The sequence below is a fragment of the Pongo pygmaeus genome, chromosome 13 (genome assembly GCF_028885625.2).
Source record: "Pongo pygmaeus isolate AG05252 chromosome 13, NHGRI_mPonPyg2-v2.0_pri, whole genome shotgun sequence".
Lineage (NCBI taxonomy): Eukaryota > Metazoa > Chordata > Mammalia > Primates > Hominidae > Pongo > Pongo pygmaeus.
The window spans coordinates 60,000,693-60,023,394 of record NC_072386.2 but is presented as its reverse complement, the minus strand read 5'-3'; the positions used below and the strand labels follow the sequence as shown (position 1 = coordinate 60,023,394).

Here is a 22,702-nt window from a genome sequence, read left to right as displayed (position 1 = left end):
TCCCGAATAGCTGGGATTATAGCCACACCCCACCATGCCAGGCTAATTTTTGTATTTTTAGTAGAGATGGGGTTTCACCAGGTTGGCCAGGCTTGTCTTGAACTCCTGACCTCAGGTGATCCACCCGCCTCGGCCTCCCAAAGTGTTGGGATTACATGTGTGAGCCACCATGCCCGGCTATCATCCCATTTATAACTACCAACAGGATTTTCCAAAGAACAGAGTTTGACAAAATGAGAGGCAAACAGTACGATATTTTTTTTTTTCTATATATTTTTCTTCCTTTTGATGGGAAGGAGCTCTGAACTATCTCTGGAGTTCAACCCGAAAGATAGGCCATAAGTGAATGTACAGAAGGGTCTTTGCAGAAGATAGATGATTTTGACAGGTATTACATACGCTTAGGCAAACACCCACTGGCCCTCCTGAGTGGATGTTCTAGAAGCCGATACCAAAAGCCTCACATGGAACAAGTATAACAGCAGCACGGTGAACTTCAAAGCCATTGACTTGGTTTTAATTCCAGTCTGTCCATTTTAATGTCCAGAGAAACAAATCGTGTTTACAGGAACATTTATTACCCTATGTGCTAATAGATAAAAGCCTAGTCTATGCAAAGACGAGCTGTTTATATGGCAGTTCCCACTAAGATTCAGAAGTGTATTCAGTGTGCACAATGCCCAAGAAAAATACTGTAATAAATCATAAGAGGCAAAAAGTAGAGCTTAAAAACAACTTAACAAAAACACATAAAAGTGACTTAACTCCCTGTGCTACCGTAATTCTACAGTAGTTTTGTACCATTACCATTTTAAGGAAAATAAGCAGAATGACAATCAAACAGCTGGCTTTCTCTCATATTGCAATCCATACTCATGGCCAGCTCCAAAATGCTTGTTCAGTGAGCATTATCCCACTGAAGCGGGGGTTCCCAGTGTGAAAAACATAGGCTATTTTCTCTAACCTGAGGCATTTCTTTTTCTTTTTTTTTTCTAATTGATTTTATTTTATTTTATTTTAATTTTTTTTTTTGAGACAGTCTCGCTCTGTTGCCTAGGCTGGAGTGCAGTGGCATGATCTTGCTCACTGCAACCTCCGCCTCCTAGATTCAAGCAATTCTCCTGCCTCAGCCTCCTGAGTAGCTGGGACTACAGGGACATGCCAGTACACCCAGCTCATTTTTGTATTTTTAGTAAAGACGGGGTTTTACCATGTTGGCCAGGCTGGTCTCAAACTCCTGGCCTCATGTGATCCACCCACCTTGGCCTCCCAAAGTGCTAGGATTACAGGCGTGAGCCGCTGCAGCCAGCCTAATTTTTTTGTCTTTTCTTTTTTCTTTTTTTTTTTTTTTTTGTGACGGAGTCTTGCTCTGTTGCCCAGACTAGAGTGCAATGGCACAATCTCGGCTCACTGCAACCTCCACCTCCCAGGTTCATGTGATTCTCCTGCCTCAGCCTCCTAAGTAGCTGGGATTACAGGTGCCCGCCACCACACCCAGCTAATTTGTGTATTTTCAGTAGAGACAGGATTTCACCATGTTGGCCAGGCTGGTCTTGACTTCTGACCTGAAGTGATTCGCCAGCCTCGGCCTTCCAAAGTGCTGGGATTACAGGCATGAGCCACTGCACCCAGCTAATTTTTGTATTTTTAGTAGAGACAGGGTTTCACCATGTTGGCCAGGCTGGTTTTCCTGAGACAGGGTCTCACTCTGTCACCCAGGCTGGAGTGCAGTGGTGCAATCATAGCTTATTGCATCCTCATGCTCCTTGGCTCAAGCGATCTCTCACCTAGGTCTCCTGAATAGCTGGGACCACAGGCACGCACCACCATGCCCAGCTAATTAAAAAAAAAAAATTATTTATTTATTTATTTTTTTTTTTTGGAGACGGGATCTCACTATATTGCTCAGGCTGGTCTCGAACTCCTGGCCTCAAGTGATCCTCCTGCTCCAGTCTCCCAAACTGTTGGGATTACAGGAATGAGTCACTATACCCAGCCTAACCCGAGGCATTTCTTCTCAAAGCCCTGCTTGCTCCTAAATTTCAAAACACTCTCTAGGAATACATGCCCAAAGAGGGGACTATATTCCTTTTCTGAGATCTCAGGGGGAGGGTTCAGTGGGGGCTGTTTTGTGAAGGGGAGATAGCTCCGACCTGCAGTTCTTTGTGGTCTTTGGTGCCAAACACCAAGCCATGTGACTTAATGGCTCACTCCATCCCAGGAGTAGAAGGGTTAAAAGCTTGAAAAGCTGCTGGTGGCCCATGTGGCATGTATGAGTAGTATTTATGGCCACTGCAGCCATACTGTGTTGTGCATACAGTGTGCAGAGGTCGAGCCCAGAGGGAAAAAGCTGGATGGGAACACTTGCCGGAGTGGCATCACTTTTCACCATGAGTCCTTATGAATGCCACAGCCTAGCAGGTAGAGTAGGTGTTGACTAATCAGGCATCAGTCTCTCCATTTCTGCTGCTGGGGGACAATCTTTTTCTTGGCATTTCAGGGTCTCAGTTACTTCTGCATTAAATTGTATTCTCTTTTGGCTAAATGTTTGCAAAATCAGGGTTCTCTCTCTGATTTGGGGTCCCTTGCCTTTCCTTCCCCTGGGAGTGATCTTCTGTTTGGTGGGCATGGGGCTCATCTCTTGTTTCAGCCTCATGGGAGAGCCATCGATGTTGCATGCTGTCCTTTGACCTTGTGGTGATGTCCACTGAGACGTCTGTCATGCACTTGCCTGTGTCCCTGTCCTCACAGGCTGACATCAGTGGCTCTGGGTGTTAGATCCTTGCACTGTGACCCGGTCCTCCTGTGGATTTCTCCAACAGCACAGTTTTGGGCTCAGGAACACAGTCCTTTTCCCCACCCTGCACTTTAGAAGGGTGTGCACACTGAGACCCCTCTCAGCTGTAGCTCCCCAACTCCTCAGGTGTCATGGCCCGTGTAGGGCTTCCAAGAGGGCCTTATTTGTATAAGGCACTTCCTCTAGGCATGTCTCAAAGGCTGTGTCTACAAGGAGAATAAAGACCTGGACACTTCTTAGAGACCTCTGTGTCTCTAATATAGTCCTACCAGCTCTTTCTCTTTTTCTGCCCCTCATGTCTTGGTTGGAAGATCTGGCAAATTGAGAGTTTTTTTAAGCTCAAGGACCTAGGTTTTCTAAATGCTACTTTGAAAATTAAAGCTCAGTGGCAACTTATTTATCCTAAACTATGTCTGATCCCCCTGAGGCAATGCATTTGGAAGGAAGGGCCTGGAAGGCAGAGAATTAGAAAAAAAGGCACTGTGAAAGGTCAGTCTCTGTGCTTTTAGTTTGAGTCTGGGCTCTTCTTTCACATCTAATCCCATTTTGTGCATAAAACTGAAGGAGCAGTTTGAAACCTGGTTTTAATCTGGTCACACACTATTGTGCAGGGCGTCCCTGGGCACGTCATCTGCCCTCTGAGTTGGCTTCATCTAAAACATGACAGGTTTGAATTCCATGGTGATAAAAATCACCAAAAATACAAAGATTCAAAGAATCTGTTCTTGGGATAGCTTTGCCATTAGGCATTTATATCTTGTTCAATATTTAATGCCTAGGTAGATATTTATTTATTATCTATGTTTCCCACAAATAGCTGGACAAAGGCAGCATAGTCTGGGATGGCAGGAATTACCTAGTCTGGGCCAGGGTCTGGTCTTTGAAGGGCTAGCTGTGTGGCTGTGGGGAGGTTGCATCATCTCTCTGGGCCTTTGGAGGATCCCTAAGATTTCATCCACCTTTAAATTCTGTTACTCTGACTTTTATGGTCTTTTTTCACACTACACCAAGAGGCAGATCTTCATTGTGTTAAAAATGTATGTTTAGGGTCCGCATTTTGCCTCTGCACTATTTTTAGTTTTCAGGCAGGGCCATATAACTGAGACTTCAAGACAGCTCTTGGCCAGGTGCAGTGTCTCACGGCCGTAATCCCAGCACTTTGGGAGGCTGAGACAGGAGGATCTCTTGAGCCCAGGAGTTTGAGACCAGCCTGGACTACATAGTGAGACCCCTGACTATACAAAAAATAAACAAAATTAGTTGGGTGTGGTGGCATGCACCTGTGGTCCAGCTACTTGGGAAGCTGAGGTGGGAGGATCACTTGAGCCTGGGAGGTTGAGGCTGCAGTGAGCCGAGATCATGTCACTGGGTGACAGAGCAAGACCTTGCCTCACAGAGGAAAAAAAAATGTATAGTTTTTGCTGAATCAAGAACCTAAAGAGTCAAGAATCTGTTGTCAGCTGGGCACAGTGGCTCATGCTTGTAATCTCAGCACTTTGGGAGGCCAAGGCAGGAGGATCACCTGAGGTCGGGAGTTCGAGACCAGCCTGGCCGACATGGTGAAACCCTGTCTCTACTAAACATACAAAAATTAGCTGGGCATGGTGGCAGGTGCCTGTAATCCCAGCTACTTGGGAGGATGAGACACGAGAATTGCTTGAACCCGGGAGGCAGAGGTTGCAGTGAGCCGAGATCGTGCCACTGCACTCCAGCCTAGGTGACAGAGCAGGACTCCATCTCAAAAAAAAAAAAAAAATTCTGTTGTCTGCTGTCTTTTGTTTGAGGTCTGCTGGAAATGCATGTGCTATCTCACAGATAGCTGAGGTTGGGAACGTGTGCACGATATTTGGATATGCTTGCTTCTTAGACTCTGGCATGCTTAAATGAGGAAGTGCTGCGTACAGATGTCACAGATACACACCTACTTCCCATTTCAGAACCTAAAGCATAGGACAAGTTGCTTTCTACAGATAAACACAGAGATCCGGAAGTAAAATCTCACACTTAAGCCCTACAGTGTCTCTGTTGTATCAACAAATAAAATATAAACGGAAGCCAAATCACAAGAAGGATGCAGTGAGAGGTCAGAAGCAAAAGGTAGTAATATGATGGGATGGCATTCAGACAGGATTATTCTTTCAAAGCCTATCTAACATTTTTATTCGTTCAAAACATCTACATGCAAAGCAGTATTTCTGATAAACAGGAGAATTTTGAATGAATTATTTTTGAGTTCAGTGTTCATTGAAATGATACATGCAGAAAAATGTGGACTTCTCTGTACCCAGGAATGGCCTGCACACCTCTTCCATAATGTGTATTGGTGGTTCTGCACATGAGGGTAATGGAGAATGGGAAAAAAGCAACTGTTCATGTTTCGTACCTGCATATTGACATTGCTTTTTGGTGGGGAGAGAAGCCAGATGGTGATGGACAATGGGGTTCTTGAGGCCTAGGGTCAGGGCAGGTCTGTGTGGATGCATGCCCCACCAGCCTGGTCCATGAATGCTTTCTTAGACTCAAATCTTTGCACTTCTTTATGATATGACTCCTCTCACCTGCTTTCTAACAAGGACACTCCTTTGTTGCACAACCCTACTGTTACTGTTTGTGCATTTCCACCTCTGAAGGAAGGTTCCTGTCTGTTCTTATAAAAGGGCCATGTCCGTTTCACATACGGAAAAAGTAGGAGAGGTGGAAATAGAGGAGTGAGAAAACAGATGTAGTATATTCAGGAAGTTTCTGACTTTCTCCCTTTTTTTTTTTTTTAAGTCAGAGTCTCACTCTGTCACCCAGGCTGGAGTGCAGTGGTGCAATCTCAGCTCACTGCAGCCTCCACCTCCTGGGTTCAAGCGATCCTCCTGCCTCAGCCTCCCGAGTAGCTGGGATTACAGGCATGTGCCACCATGCCTGGCTAATTTTTGTATTTTTAGTAGAGACGGGGTTTCACCATGTTGGCCAGGATGGTCTCGACCTCCTCACCTCAAGTGATCCACCCCCCTTGGCCTCCCAAAGTGCTGGATTACAGGTGTTTACAAGTGTGAGCCATCACACTGGGCCAGGAAGTTTCTGACTTTCTGACAATTAGTTTGAGAAGAAGACAAAATGACTCTTCTCTCTTTGGTCATGGATCAATTACTGAAGTGTCCCAGTAATTTCTCAATAGAAAGTAAATCACCTACTGCCCTCCACTTCCATGCCCATGGAATATATTCCTTTTAACATTTTTAAGAGATGAGGTTTCACTATGTTGCCCATGCTGGTCTTGAACTCTGGGCTTCAAGCAGTCCTCCCTCCTCAGCCTTCCAAAGTGCTGGGATTACAGGCATAAACCACCATGTCTGGCCTGGAATATATTCTTGATCAAGCCATTTGTGGAATGGTTTAAACTCAGATGTATCCCTGTTTTCCGTAAGACTTTTGAAAAATATTAAAATAACTTTTTCTGACTTTTTCTCATAAGAGAAATTTATACTCACTGTTTAAAAAATCAGAAAACATAGGGAAAAATTACAAAAGGAAATAGAAATTATTCTTTATCTCCTCACTGGTAGATAGTAATTGTTCAAATTTTGTATATATTCTTTTTACTTAACTTTTTTTTATTTTAAATTGTAGTAGAGATGAGGTCTTACTATGTTGCCCAAGCTGGTCTTGAACTCCTGACCTCAGATAGTCCTCCTGTCTCAGCCTCCCAAAGTGTTAGGATTACAGGCGTGAACCACCTCACCCAGCCCGTATTTTGTGGGCAAAAGGATTTTTTTCTTTCCATATATATTCACACACTTATGCAGCTGATCATACATTGTTCTTCTCTGTTAGCAGTGTATGGCTAACATCTTTCCATTTCATTATATAAGTCTGGTACCTTTTTCACAGGTACATATTAGTCCCCTGTAAGGATATACTTTATGTATTAAACCAGCCCTTTATTGTTGAACATTTAAGTTGTTACCACCTTTTAGCTCTCATAAGCAATGCTGATATCCCTTTTCGTGTCTCTATCTAATTATTATCAAATTAATTGCCAAAAATAATCTGCAGGAGAATATTGCCAGATGGCCCTGGATTAATTATAAATCCCACCAGTGTGGCAGAGGGCCTATTTCCTCATGCCTCCACCAATGGTCGGTATGAACAGATTTTTTAGCGTTTTCACTGGCCTCACAGATATCTTGCTGGTGTCTTAATTGGCATGTTTTGATTACTTGTGAGATTGAGTGTATTTTTGTATGAAATATTAAATATTTTCACATTTATTTCTTGGTCATTAGTATTTTATTTATTTATTTATTTATTTATTTTGAGGCAGGGTCTGGCTCTGTCACCCAGACTGGAGTGCAGTGACACAATCTCAGCTCACTGCAACCTCTGTCTCACTGGTTCAAGTGATCCTTCCACCTGAGTAGCTGGGACTGTAGGTGTGCACCACAGAGCCTGGATAATATTTGCATTTTTAGTAGAGATGAGGTTTCTCCATGTTACCCAGGCTGGTTTCAAACTCCTGGGCTCAAGCAATCTGCCTGCTTCAACTTCCCAAAGTGCTGAGATTACAGGCATGAGCCACCACGTCCGGCCAGTATTTCTTATTTTATAAATTATTTATTTGCATCCTTACCCACTTTTATTAAGTTGGGCTGTTCTTTTTTGATTTGCAAGTCCTCTCTGTGTTACAGATTTTAACGTTTTGTCATATGCCTCAATTTCTTTTATTCATTTATTTTGATTCTTAAATTTTTCTACTTGTATATATTTTTAACATGCAGAAGTTTAACATTTTTACGTATTCAAAACTATCCTTCAAGTAGGATTTTGCTTTTGGTTTCATGTTTAGAAAGTCTCTCTTTATTCCAAGATTCTAAAAATACTCACCTATATTTTATCGTTATGGCTTTATTTTTTACATTTACATTTATAGCCCATTTGGAAATCATTTGAGTGAAAAGTATGAGGTAGGGATTAAGATTTAATTTTTTTCTTTTACCTGATGTCTAAGCCACTTACTGGATTAAACATTTTTTGTTTCACTGATTTGAAATACCCCATTTACCATGTACAGAATCCCTATAGATTCTTAAGGTTATTTTCAGACCCTACTCTGTTCCGCTGATTTGTCTTTTCCTGTGCTGCTCACTATCTTAATTATTACAGCTTTAATACTCCATTTTAATAACTAATATTGCAAGTGCTCACTTATTTGTTCTTCTGCAAAATTTTCTTGGCAAGTTGGGCATGTTTATTCCTCCAAATGAACTTCAGAAATAATTTTGTCAAGTTCTCGAAAAAGAAATTCTTACGGTGTGTGTTAATTTCGTAGATGAATTTGTACAGAATTGCCATATTCACACCATTAAGCCTTACCATCCAAAGGCATGGGGAGCATTTCATTTGTTCATTTTCTTTTACATCAAGGCTTTATGCATTTCTTCACCAAGGTCCTGAACTTTTATTGTTAGGCTTATTCTGACTGGTTATGGCTGGCATATAAGAAAACCAGTGCTCTTTTGTATAGTTACACCTGTGAATGCACTTTTAATTTAGATTAGATTTTTCAGTTATCTTGAATTTTTTCAAAGAGAAATTTGTATCAACTGCAAATAATTCTTATTTTATAACCCCGCGTCTTCTCACCATTTACTTCTTATTTTATCTAATTGCACTCACTAGTATTTCCTGGAAAATGTTAAATTATAGCAATGGGAGCAGAGGTCCATTTATGCTTTGGGCTAGACTTTAGTAGTTATACTACCTTTATTTTACTGTTGACCTTGCAGAGGAAAGGTTTCAGAGCTGATCTTTTATCCTGCTGAGGAATTATCTTATTTTCCTGAAAGTTTTATTAGGGATGGTTGTTCAATTTTATCATATACTATTTTGTACACGATAAGAGTGTGTATATGATACTAAGTGTGTGTGTGTGTGTGTGTGTGTATGAGCTGTTAAATGGGGGAATAATATCAGTATGATTTAATAATATCAAATTATCCTTTTTAAAATTATATTTCTTTTGTAGAGTTGGGGTCTTACTGTGTTGCCCAGGTTGGTTTTGATCTCCTGGGCTCAAGCAGTCCTCCCATCTCAGCCTCCCAAAGTGCTGGGATTACAGGCGTGAGCCACCACAGCCAGCCCAAATTCTTCTTTTATCTATGGAATCCTAGTGCTGTTTTTGCAATCAGAAACCACTCTTTTTTTTTTTTTTTGAGACAGGGTCTCACTCTCACCCAGACTGCAGTGCAGTGGCACAATCATAGCTCACTGCAGCCTCAACCTTTGGGCTCAAGCAATCTTCCCGCCTCAGCCTCCCAAGTAGCTGGGACCACAGGCAAGCACCACTATGCCTGGCTAATTTGTTGTATTTTTTGTAGAGATGGGGTTTCACCACATTGCCCAGGCTGGTCTTGAACTTCTGTGTTCAAGTGATCCATCTTGAGCAGCTGAGCATTATTTTTCTTCTAAAAGAAGTCTTGATTTTGTACACCTGCAAGAAACCTTAATTCTTAATTGGCACTGTTTGAGTTCTGTTCTGAAAAGGAGGCCTAAATCCCTTAGATTTGTTTTTTTACCAGATTGGTTTACTTTTGCTAGATGCAATGGAAGCTTTTGATTTTGTATTTTTGACCTTCCTGTCTCCATTAAAGTTAGACCCATTCCTGGACTTGGGTGGGGCAGGGAAGATGAGAAGAACCAGGTAGGAAAGAGACGACATTCAGATGGCAGGCCTCCCTGACCCCAGGCAGGACTTCAGTGGCAGCCTGGACAGCTCAGGGAGTCTGGGGAGGGTTGCCTATGTCCAGTGAGCAAGCCTGGCACTTGGCAAGTACCCGGTCTCTGTCTTTTCTATGGACAACTCACCTCCATTCATTTCAGGACTGTCCACAAAAAAATGGGCTTCATTTTGGCATCATCAACTAATCAGCAGTCAAGGACGCTCCCTCTCAAAAGCAGCAAGTGTCCTTTTGTGCTGAGTAGGCAAGCACATAGCTAGGGGGCCCCAGTCCGCTGCCCTTGCACCCTCCGTAGGCCCAGGAGAATTCTGGAGGCCTGATCTGTCTCTGCAAAGAAAGTCTTTTACACATTGTGCGCAGTGTTCAGTAGCTTTTTTGATCACGTTTATTTTATACTCTGAGCTGAGTCAGTCAGCAAGAGGTGCTTAGCTTGTTACTGAAAGGGGTGGGGAGTGGTATATAAATAATGAGAACTCAGAGAAACTTGTGCTCTTAACAGCTCTGCTCCAGTAAAGTGGAGTTTATTGTGTCACTGCCTCTGGGTGTGTTTTCCTGTGAAGGCCCGAAATAATGCAGTGGTATAAGTCTGTTGGGTATTTTTTCCCTATCCCCAGGAGGATGGTAACTCTCTCATTAATACTAAAGACAGGTTTAAAGATTCTCTAATTGATAGTTGCATTGCTGTGTGATTTGTTCAGCATGAAGCCTGACCATTCTCCTTTAAACCTTAGCACTGAGCCTCAAAGAGAGGGCCTGACTTGGTTTCCCCCAGGCTGCCAGACGAAGGTGGAGTCACCGTCTCTCTAGGCCAGTCCTCTCCTCCTTTGCAGATCATCTCTGGTCCCATTCAGCCTTAATTCTGTTCTTGTCTACATGTGACTACCCCATTCCATGCTTTCTTAAGTGCAAAACATCTATCATTTTCTAAATAATACCTTATTATATGACTGTCATTAACTTATATGCTGGGATGTTAGATTAAACATCATGGCATGTTAGATCCAAACTCTCCACTGTATTAAAAAGGTGGGAGATTTTTCAAAGGGCTGCAAATTGTAGGTCCCTAAGCAGAATCCAGCCTGCATACCCACCACTGGGTGGCACCATAATTTATAACGTTGAAATTGAATGCCTCTAAATAGGGGAAGCACCCTTCAGTTCACCATGGAATCCATTATGATCCATGATTGAATGCACCTGCTCCCACCCTGTCCCCGACCTGTGTCTGGCTCCTGAAGATATTTGAATTTACAAATTCTGGTGGCCAGTTAGAAGTGCAAAGTCCTCTGTTATTTGTTTATTTATTTGAGACAGGGTCTCATTCTGTTGCCCAGACTGGAGCGCAGTGGCGTGATCTTGGCTCACCACAACCTCCGCCCCTCGGGTTCAAGCGATTCTCATGTCTCATCCCCAGTAGCTGGGATTATAGGTGTGCAACACCACGCCTGGTTTCAAGTCTTTTGACTGAGATCAGGAATCAACCAACTTTTTGCAAAAGGGCCTGATAGTAAATATTTTCAGCTTTGCAGGCTCTACAGTCTCTGTGGGCAACTGCTCAACACTGCTGTTTTGAAAATGCAGCTGTAGATAATACTTAAACCAATGAGCATGGCTGTTTCCAATAAAACTATATGCAGACAAGGAAATTTTAATTTTATATAACTTTCTCCTGTCATGAAATATTCTTTTAATTTTTTTCAACCACTTGGTAAAAACCAAATATAAGAATGGTATAAGCTATTCTTAGCTCTTGGCAGGCCAGATTTGGCCAGTGGGATGTGGATTGCTAGCCCCTGATTTAGATCACTGACCAAAAAGTTTTTAAAGTTTTCCAAAGGATGCCAGATAAATCAAAATGATTCCGGGCCTTTTATACTAGCAACTCACTTCCAAGCAGATCTTTTTTAAATGCGTAAAAATGGTAAACTTGAATTATACAAGTTACATGAGTCTAACGAAGCTTCTATTGGCTCTTGATTTTCTCAGGGCTCTGTGGGTGTCCCTCTCTGCTCTCTGTGAAACACTTCAAGGATAAGGATGCTAGGTCAATGATAGCACTTGGATTAGAAGCAATGAGAACCATCACAAAATGACAGCTCCAAGGGGCAGTCAAGAGAGTATCACTGTCAGCTAGATCGAAAGTGAATTCAGTGGGAACAGACCCTGATTGCACTTGAAATATATGTAAGTCACAAGCATAGAAACTTAATAGTTCTCCTATTCTGACAGCTTCATGCCAATTTTCCGTGGTCACTTCTATAAAGCCATGTTCCTAACACAGCGAGAGTATCTTATTCCTTTTCCAATCCTAGCCCACGGCTGAATGGTCTTCTGGTCCATTTTCCCCACAGTGGACACAGATCCCCCCAACTAAATGAGCCCCCTCCTCTCATGACTCACTTGAAAGAAATGAGTACACGTGCCAGTGAGAAGGCTAAGCCACATTAGCACTCCTCCAGGAAAACCACTTCTAATGAGTTTTTGTCTTAACAAGCATTGAGAAAACACTGAGCTCTTCCTTTCATTGTTTTCCTCACCGCCACATCAGAAAGGAGTGGAGAAAGGGCTCCAAAAAGGACCGAGCAGAGAGGGCGTTTTGGTTTGGTTTGGTTTGGCTTTTTGCAACTTAACCATTCTATGAGTTCTGACTCCTTGTTATATTTTTAATAGAACATGTTTAGAAAAACATTTCCCCCATAACTGCTTCACTGGGGTTAAAGAGGACTTCACTGCAGTCTAATTCTGGAATAGCTCAGGTTTCTCCAGTAACCAGTAATATCTGAGCAGATTTCAATGTGAGTGACCAGGAGGAGGACGAGAGAGAGAGAGAGAGAGAGAGTGTGTGTGTGTGTGTGTGTGTGTGTAAAGTTTGAGCATTTACCAAATGCTTGGCACCATGAGTAGGACAAAAGTCCTACATGACATTATTTTTGCCTCAAGAAGCTCAGCCTTGGGGTTGTAACAATCTGTATTTTGACTTTTGCTCAAAGGTCTGCTGAAGTGGGTTAAAATCCTGTTTATCTAATAGAAGTTGCAGAAGTGTAGTTTTCAACTCCATGTCTTTGTTGAGTTTTTCAGGGGAAACTCTTTTTTTTTTTTTCCTCTTTGCAGCCCCATCCCCGAGCATCAAAATGCATTAATAACCCTAGCTCTTATCCACCTTGAGTAGGGCCCAGCATTCATTGGTTTGCTATTGCCTTTTGCTGCCGTAGCTTTTCAGCTCAGAGCTCCATAAGGGTTTATACATAGATGTGCACATAGAGAATCAACTGCTACAGATTCCTTTTACCCACATTGGGTTTCCTCGAAAAGTATGTTGTACAGGGTGTTGTTATGACTATTGCTGTGCTTAGAAAACAGCAGAGAGCCTTCATAATGAATAGATTATCACAAAGGTGATAGATTTGGTTGGTTTTGTTTTGTTTTATCATATTTCTGCATCTCATCAGCACAGGTTAAGAGAAGCTGGGGAAAATAGAATGAATAATTTTGGATGACTCAAATGCACCACGCTGGACAGCTCCCAGCCTCTGCAGTTTCTCTATGGGTTCTGGGAAGGCCGGGACAGGAGTGAGAAAATATTCACTCCTCACACCTAGCCAAGGAGTGTCTGGAGAGTTCTGTGGAAACCAGGAGGCTGTGTGTCCTCTGTCTATGCAGCAGCTGTTGTCGGCTGTGCTTGGAAAGGTGTGAAGAGTAGGCAGAGGCAGGCTCTTGGGAGCCAGGGCGATGGCAGTCTCTTATAAGTGGAACAAGTGCGGTTCTCATCTTCAACAGCTCGTCTGGTTGTCTGCCTGTGTATGTCCTCCCCAAACGCAGACACGGCCTTCACCTCCCCTGCCTTCACCTTGTGGGGTGGGGAGCAGCAGGAAGTTCTGGATGCTGGCCTGATAACATCTGGCAGGCAGGACTTAGCTGCATTTTCAGTGGGACACAGACATTAGCGTGAATCCAAGGAAAGCAATTAGAAAGAGGGATGTGGAAACTGTCAAGTCCCCAGGACCCCCGGAAGTCAGGACAGTCAAGTGGCCAAGAGCACAGGCCTTGGTAGACAGGGCCAGTTCATGACTCTGCTTTCCAGTTATGTGACCCTGAGTACAGAGTCTAACCCTCCAAGCCTCAGTTTTCTCATCTGTGAAATGGGGCAACCTTGTGGAGTGCTTGTGAGAATTCAGTGAGAAGGGCACGGGAAGCCCTTAGCTTTATGCTTAGAACAATGTTAGTTCGTCTTTTATGAGGAATATAGAAGAAACTGAAATTGTTTGGAAATGGGAGAAGAGATTAAAGAAAGACATATCTGTCTGCAGATATTTAAAGGATTATGATGTGGCAGAAGGAACAAACATTTCTTTTTTTTTTTTTTCTTTTTGAGACAGAGTCTCACTCTGTCGCCTAGGCTAGAGTGCAGTGGCGTGATCTTGGCTCACTGCAACCTTTGCTTCCTGGGTTCAAGCAATTCTCTTGTCTCAGCCTCCCAAGTAGCTGGGACTACAGGCGCACGCCACCACACCCAGCTAATTTTTGTATTTTTAGTAGAGGCAGGGTTTCACCATGTTGGTCAGGCTGGTCTCGAACTCCTGACCTCAGGTGATCCACCCGCCTCAGCCTCCCAAAGTGCTGGGATTATAGGCATGAGCCACCACACCTGGCACAAACTTACTTCTAGCGTTAAGACAATGTGACTTAAAGTATGGCCTTTGCAGGAAGGCAGATTTTATATCAATAAAAGATGTGACAGAGATGCTCAGGAACAACCAGATGCTGAGTGGCCCCTGCACTCAGGAGCTCAGGGAGAAACGCTTGTTCCAGGTAGGAGCCTGGTTGGACCCAATGCCAGTTCTTTTCCATCCTATGACACCAAGAAATTTAGCAAAGAGGCTCAGCTTTTTTACTCTTGAAAGAATTTATGAAACCAGCAATTGTGTGGAATAAAACAGAAAAAATAATTTCCAGGGGACCCATTGGGTACCAAATGGCAAGCTCATTTGCTTAGAGATGTTAGCAACTTTCTCATTGTATTAGCTTGGGCTGCCATGACACACAACCACAGACTGGGTGGCTGAAACAACAGAACTTTATTTCCTCACAGTTCTGGAGACTGGGAGTCCAAGGTGGTGGCGGGGGACGGGTTGGTTTCATTGGAGGCCTCTCTCCTTGGCTTGTAGATGGTGACTTCATCCCTGTCTTCCCAAGGTCTTCCCTAGTCTTCACATGTCTGTGTCCTCATCTCCTCTTATAAAGACACCAGTCGTGGATTAAGGCCTGCCCTCATGAACTTGTTTAACATCAGTTGCCTCTTTAAAGGCCTTAACTTCAAATGCAGTCATTTTCTGGGGTGCTGGGGGTTAAGGCTTCAACATAGGGATTTTGGGGAGGGGGACACATAATAATCATCTCCGAGGGATTTATCCTTTGAGTCGTAGGGACTATTGACCATGACCGCCCTTCGGAATTTTTTTCATGTTCTTTAAACTGTATCCTTTCTGATTCCTTTCTCTTAGGTGAACGGCCCTTTCCCTGCACGTGGCCAGACTGCCTTAAAAAGTTCTCCCGCTCAGACGAGCTGACTCGCCACTACCGGACCCACACTGGGGAAAAGCAGTTCCGCTGTCCGCTGTGTGAGAAGCGCTTCATGAGGAGTGACCACCTCACAAAGCACGCCCGGCGGCACACCGAGTTCCACCCCAGCATGATCAAGCGATCGAAAAAGGCGCTGGCCAACGCTTTGTGAGGTGCTGCCCGTGGAAGCCAGGGAGGGATGGACCCCGAAAGGCCAAAAGTACTCCCAGGAAACAGACGCGTGAAAACTGAGCCCCGGAAGAGGCACACTGACGGCACAGGAGGTCACTGCTCTTTGGTCAATATTCTGATTTTCCTCTCCCTGCATTGTTTTTAAAAAGCACATTGTAGCCTAAGATCAAAGTCAACAACACTTGGTCCCCTTGAAGAGGCAACTCTCTGAACCCGTCTCTGACTGTTGGAGGGAAGGCAAATGCTTTTGGGTTTTTTGGTTTTTGTTTTTTTTTTCTCCTTTTTTTTTTTGGGGGGAGGGTAGGGAGTGGGTGGGCGGGAGGGGGGTAAGGCCAAGACTGGGATAGAATTTTAAAGATTCAACACTGGTGTACATATGTCCGCTGGGTGAGTTGACCTGTGGCCTCGCACAGTGATTCTGGGCCCTTTATGCTTGCTGTCTCTCAGAATTGTTTTCTTACCTTTTAATGTAATGACGAGTGTGCTTCAGTTTGTTTAGCAAAACCACTCTCTTGAATCACGTTAACTTTTGAGATTTAAAAAAAAACGCCATAGCACAGCTGTCTTTATGCAAGCAAGAGCACATCTACTCCAGCATGATCTGTCATCTAAAGACTTGAAAACAAAAAACAGTTACTTATAGTCAATGGGTAAGCAGAGTCTGAATTTATACTAATCAAGACAAACCTTTGAAAGGTTACACTAAGTACAGAACTTTTAAACCTTGCTTTGTATGAGTTGTACTTTTTGAACATAAGCTGCACTTTTATTTTCTAATGCAGAGGATGAATAAGTTAAATACATGCTTTGAGGATAGAAGCAGACGTTCTGTTTGGCACCATGTTATAATCTGCTTGTTTTACAATATACACGTTTCCCTAAGAAATCATGGCAGAGATGTGAGGGCAGAATATACACAACAGATGCTGAAGGAGAAGGAGGGTAGTGTTTTACAAAAGAAAAAGAAAAGAACCAACAGAATTTTAACTCTATTAACTTTTCCAAATTTTCCTATGCTTTTAGTTAACATCATTATTGTATCCTAATGCCACTAGGGGAGAGAACTTTTGACTCTGTTGGGTTTTATTTGAATGTGTGCATAACAGTAATGAGATCTGGAAACACCTATTTTTTGGGGAAGAAGGTTTGTTGGTCTCCTTCCTGTGTTCCTACAAAACTCCCACTCTCAGGTGCAAGAGTTATGTAGAAGGAAAGGGAGCTGAAATAGGAACAGAAAAATCAACCCCTATAAGTAGTGAACGTCAAGGGAAAATACCACGATGATTTCAGAGGAGACTCTGCAAAATCGTCCCTTGTGGAGAACGTAGGCAACATGGAATACTACGAATGAAATCACATCACTGTATCTTTTACATCAATAGCCTCACCACTAATATATCTTGTATCTAGGTGTCTATAATGGCTGAAACCACTACATCCATATATGCCATTTACCTGAAAACTTAACTGTGGCCTTTACGAGGCCAGAAAAGTGAACTGAGTTTTCATAGTTAAGAAAAGACCTCAAATGAGGGGAGTCAGCAGTGATCATGGGGGAAATGTTTACATTTTTTTTTCTTCAGAAGTAACGCTTTCTGATGATTTTATCTGATATTTAAAACAGGGAGCTATGGTGCACTCTAGTTTATACTTGTGCTCTGAAACGTGTTGTGTAAACATAGGGTACCTACCTATTTCATCTGACACATACTCATTTCTGATTCAGAATCAGTGTGGGCTCCTGCAGTGGGCGCGGGTCACGGCTGACTCCAACTTCCAATACAACAGCCATCACTAGCACGGTGTTTTTTTGTTTAACCAACGTAGTTGCATTAGTAGTTCTATAAAGAGAACTGCTTTTAACATTAGGGACTGGGAGCAGTCCATGGGATAAAAAGGAAAGTGTTTTCTCACGAGAAAACATGTCAGGAAAAATAAAGAACACTTTCTACCTCTGTTTCAGATTTTTGAAACACTTATTTTAAACCAAATTTTAATTTCTGTGTCCAAAATAAGTTTTAAGGACATCTGTTCTTCCATACGAAATAGGTTAGGCTGCCTATTTCTTACTGAGCTCATGGAATGGTTCTGCTTATGATACTCTGCACGCTGCCTTTTAGTGAGTGAGGAGTTTGGGGTTGCCTAGCAACTTGCTAACTTGTAAAAAGTCATCTTTCCCTCACAGAAAGAAACGAAAGAAAGCAAAGCAAAGTCAGTGAAAGACAATCTTTATAGTTTCAGGAGTAAATCTAAATGTGGCTTTTGTCAAGCACTTAGATGGATATAAATGCAGCAACTTGTTTTAAAAAAATGCACAATTTACTTCCCAAAAAAGTTGTTACTTGCCTTTTCAAGTTGTTGACAAACACACATTTGATATTCTCTTATATGTTATAGTAATGTAACGTATAAACTCAAGCCTTTTTATTCTTTGTGATGAAATCCTGTTTTAAAATGTCACAAAACAGGAACCAGCATTCTAATTAGATTTACTATATCAAGATATGGTTCAAACAGGACTACTAGAGTTCATTGAACACTAAAACTATGAAACAATTACTTTTTATATTAAAAAGACCATGGATTTAACTTATGAAAATCCAAATGCAGGATAGTAATTTTTGTTTACTTTTTTAACCAAACTGAATTTTTGAAAGACTATTGCAGGTGTTTAAAAAGAAAGAAAAGTTGTTTTATCTAATACTGTAAGTAGTTGTCATATTCTGGAAAATTTAATAGTTTTAGAGTTAAGATATCTCCTCTCCTTGGTTAGGGAAGAAGAAAGCCCTTCACCATTGTGGAATGATGCCCTGGCTTTAAGGTTTAGCTCCACATCATGCTTCTCTTGAGAATTCTATTTGGTAGTTATAATTACAGAAACTGATTAGTTTGTCAGTTTGCAGATAGATTTAGCACAGTACTCATCACTCTGGATAGACTGAGATGTTCTTTCACATCAGATGATCTGTAACACTGTAAGATACTGATCTTTACAACTGTTTAATCAGTTTTATTTTTGTACAGTATTAGTGACCTAAGTTATTTTGCTGTCCCGTTTTTGTAAATCAAATGAAATTATAAAAGAGGATTCTGACAGTAGGTATTTTGTACATATGTATATATGTTGTCCAAATAAAAATAATAAATGATAAAGACTGAATTGTTCCAGCCATTATGTGTTGTAAAAGGGGGCTATTTCACCATAGTGAAAGTTACTTCTTTAACCTGTGTTCACAGGATTTTGGGATGAGTGCAAAGATGATTTAACCCTGTACCTTTCAACACATGCAATGCTTATATAGACTTGCGTGTATTTACTATTCACAGACCTCTGAGGAAGTAGATGGAATAGAGGTCACTTGAAACCATTGTGTTATGCTGGAGGGGAATATTTATATTTTGGGAGATAAATCACTTTAAGAGGCTTTTAGAGCTCATAACTCTGCAGGGTGTACTAGGAACTGGTCAGAGAAAGTTGTAAGCTCAGATTGTGCTCTTGAGATACGATATTAATAAGAACACACAAGTTGAGGTTTCATTGGCTCAACAGTAGAAACAACACCAAGCAAAGACAAGCATCAAAGTGTGTGTGTGTGTGTGTGTGTGCTTTATGCAGACATGTACTAGCTATCATGTATTAATTAAGCTTTTATTGTAAACTACTCATGGCATTGGGTGTTTAGGTTTTTCTCATTTAATCCTTACAGCAGCTCTGTACAGTAGATAATTATTATTATGTACATATTTCTGATGAGGAAATTGAGGATTGGATAACTTGCCAAGAGGCACATATAATAAGTGGCACAGACAGTGTTTAAATTTGGATCTGCTGAATCCAACCCTGCATCTTTCTATGCCTGCATCACAGCAGCAAGGGATTTACTGGAGTGTACCATTCATTTGACCCATTTTATTGAGCACGCCTATTCATGCCAGGCACTGTTGTCACTGTGGATACAAAGGTGAAAAATAGACAAGGTCCCTGTGTTCAGGGAGTTTCTGTTAGTAGAGAGAAATACGTAGTAAACAGATTATCCATGTACTCTCAGATAAGGATAAGCATAGTGGCGAGAATAGAATAGGGTGATGTGATTGTGACTTGGAGGGTGGGGAGAGGCTACTACAGATTAAGGAGGCAGGGAAGGACTCCCTGAGGGTCTTCACATTTAAGCTGGGACCTAGATGACAAAAAGGAACTAGCCTCAGAAAATGTGTAGGGAGTGTGGAAGGAGTTTGGCAGGAATGTGACCAGCGTTTGGAGGAACAGGATGACAGTGGGGTGGCTGGAATATAAACTGGACAAGAAGGAAGGGGAAGTGCTGGGGTGGTTGGCAGGGCCCAGTTCACAAGGGCCACGTATTGCAGGTTGTAACACGGTGTTTGATTTTGGTTCTAAAGGGAGGGGCAATCTGTTGGAAGCTTTAAAGCAGAAGAATGCTATAATCCCACTTGTATTTCCGCAAGCTCTTTATGAGTGCCAGGGAAAATGGATTTTAGAGGGACAAGAGTGGAAGCTGGGAGACTAGCCAGGAGATTTCTATTTGTCCGGGCAAAAGATGATGGTTTTCCAGACCTGAAGGTTAGCAGTGGGGGTGGAAAGAAGTGAATAGTTTCAAGAAATACATCAGAGGCAGAGTCATTTGGACTTGGTGATGTTAGGATGTCAGGGGTAAGGCATAAAAAAGTCCAGTAATGACCCTCAAGTCTATGGCCTGAGCAGCAGGTAGATGTTACTGCAGAGTGGTGAGGATGGAGGAAAGGGAGAAAAAAGGGGGTGGATGAGGGAAAGGGCATGGGTTCATCTTTGGACATGTTGAGGTTGCAGTGCCTGTCAACTGGGAATGTCAAGAGAATGATTGTGTGTATTAGTTCAGATCTCAAAAGAAGTGGACTGGACTGGAAATTTGAATGTCATAGTCATATTTAACAGTAATTGGAGCCAAAGAAGTGGATGAGATCACCTGGGAGAAGAAGTGGTTACAGCCTAGAACCAAAGAGGAGGAGAAGGAGGAGGCAGAAAGGTAGCTCAGGAAATAACAGGACAAACAAAACCCAGCAAATTGCAAGGCTGTTGAGTAAGGTGGGAGGTGGGCTAGTCAACTGTGCTGAATGGCATTGAGGAGTATAGTAAGACCAGTGCTGAAAAGCGTCCCCTGAATTTAGGAATCTGAGGTTATTGGTGACTGATTAGAGCCATTTTATTAGAATGGCGGAAATAAACAGCTGGTTGGGGAAGAGGAGGAGTAATCGTGAGGTGAAAATTATAAATAGGAAGTATAGTCAATTCTTGCATAGTTTGCAGAAAACAAAAGCAGACTTATCTATATACAGCAAAAGCCAGGAAAAAGAGGAGGCACAAGAAAAAGACAAAATAAGACGAAGGAAAATAGAATGCACATGCCACTTAAACCTCCTTACTAAAAGTTAGAATCTCAATTTGGATCAAAAGCAAAGTCACAGCTCCTCAAGAGGCTGAGGCAAGAGGATGGCTTGAGTCCAGGAGTTCAAGGCTGCAATGAGCTGCGATCATGCACTGCACTCCAGCCTGAGTGACAGAGAGAGACACTGTCTCTAAAAAAAGATTGCATTTTTTATCACTAGGCAATAAAGTGAGCAATTAATAACAAAAGGATAATTTTGAAAGACTAAAAATAGTAGAGATTAAAATACTGTCTTAAAATAATTTTTAGATCAAAACAGAAAATACAAATTATAATCTGTTTACAACAATAGAAAAAGCAGTATATCCATAATATACCCTATACCTTAAAGCAGTACTTACGGAAAAATTTAGAGCCTCATATGCTTCATTGTCATCTATGAAAAAATAAAAATAAGCCAAGCGATCAATTTATATTTGAAAATGAACAGTATCTAGGAAAAGCACAAGAAAATAATAAAATGAGATTAACATATAAACCCAAGCAGTGGATCTTTGAAAAGACCAATAAAATAGACACACTTTTGACAAAGCCAAACAAAAACAAGAGAAAAATCTAAATATATATTGTGAATGAGAAGAGAGGTGTAACTATAGATAAAATCAACTAATAATTTTGGACATCTTGATAAAATGACTCTAAAACCATCCTAGAAAAGTTTTCATGGGTGGTACAGTTGTATAGACTGAAAACTACTTTTTTAACTGACAAGAGTTTTGATGGGTGGTACAGTTGTACAGACAGAACTAATTTTTTGATTGACAAATATCAGAGAACTTCAGCGCCCAGATTATATAGACAACATCTTTCAAACCTTTAAGGAACCAATAATTTCTCTAAAAGATTAGAGGCCAGGTGCAGTGGCTCACACCTGTAAGCCCAGCATTTTGGGAGGCTGAGACGGGAGGATTGCTTGAGGCTAGGAGTTTTAAACTAGCCAACAAAGTGGGATCCTCTCTCTACAAAAAATAAAATAAAATATTAGCTGGGCACATGATTGTAGTTCCATCTACTTGAGAGGCTGAGATAGTAGGATCACTTGAGTCCAGGAGCTTGAGGCTATAGTGAGCTGTGATCATGTCACTGCACTCCAGCCTGAGCGACAGAGCAATACCCCATCTCTAAAAATATAAATAAATAAATAAATAAATTTTTAAAAAACTGTTAGAACATAGACCATACAAAATAATGGAAAACACCTTGATTCACCCAAATAATGGAAAACATTCTTAATTCATAGTTTAACTCTTGACCTACAAGAATAGTCAAGAATATTTTACAAAGGAAAAGTAACTTAGGGGAATGTGCCCTACCAGAAATTACAGTCTATTTTGAAGACATAAGAATGTGTAAGAATTGGCTGGGCACAGTGGCTCACCCCTGTAATCCCAGCACTTTGGGAGGCTGAGGCAAGCGGATCACGAGGTCAGGAGTTCAAGACCAGCCTGGCCAACACGGTGAAACCCTGTCTCTACTAAAAATACAAAAATTAGCTGGGCATGGTGGTGCCTGCCTGTAGTCCCAGTTATTCAGGAGGCTCAGGCAGGAGAATCGCTTGAACCCGGGAGGTGGAGGTTGCAGCGAGCCAAGATTGTGTCACTGCACTCCAGCTTGGGCAACAGAGTGAGACTTTGTCTCAAAAAAAAAAAAAAAAAAAAGCATAAAAATTTAATATATTTTATAAGAGTGGTGGCCAGGTGCAGGGCCCATGCCTGTACTCCCAGCACTTCGGGAGGCTGAGGTGGGAAGATGGCTTGAAGCCATGAGTTCGAGACCAGTCTAGGCAGCAAAGTGGGCTTGGTGGTGTGCGCTTGTAGTCCCAGCTGCTCAGGAGACTGAGGTGGGAGGAGAATTTAAACTCAGGAGTGTGAAGCTGCAGTGAGCTATAATAGAACTACTCCACCCAACCTGGGCAACAGAGTGAGACTCCATCTAAAGAAAAAAAAAGGTGGCATCACAAATCAGTGGGGAAATACATGTATTATCTA

General features: G+C 42.0%; 1 protein-coding gene across 1 annotated transcript in view; it reads left to right on the top strand.

Annotated features, from left to right (window-relative positions):
• KLF9 (KLF transcription factor 9) overlaps positions 1-18,426 on the top strand; it is a 30,787-nt gene extending 12,361 nt beyond the window's left edge. The window contains exon 2 of the mRNA XM_054501734.2: positions 15,024-18,426. Within this exon, the coding sequence (XP_054357709.1) occupies positions 15,024-15,253 (230 nt within the window). The 3' untranslated portion in view covers positions 15,254-18,426. The remainder of the gene's footprint in view (positions 1-15,023) is intronic.
• Positions 18,427-22,702: the final 4,276 nt, after the last annotated feature.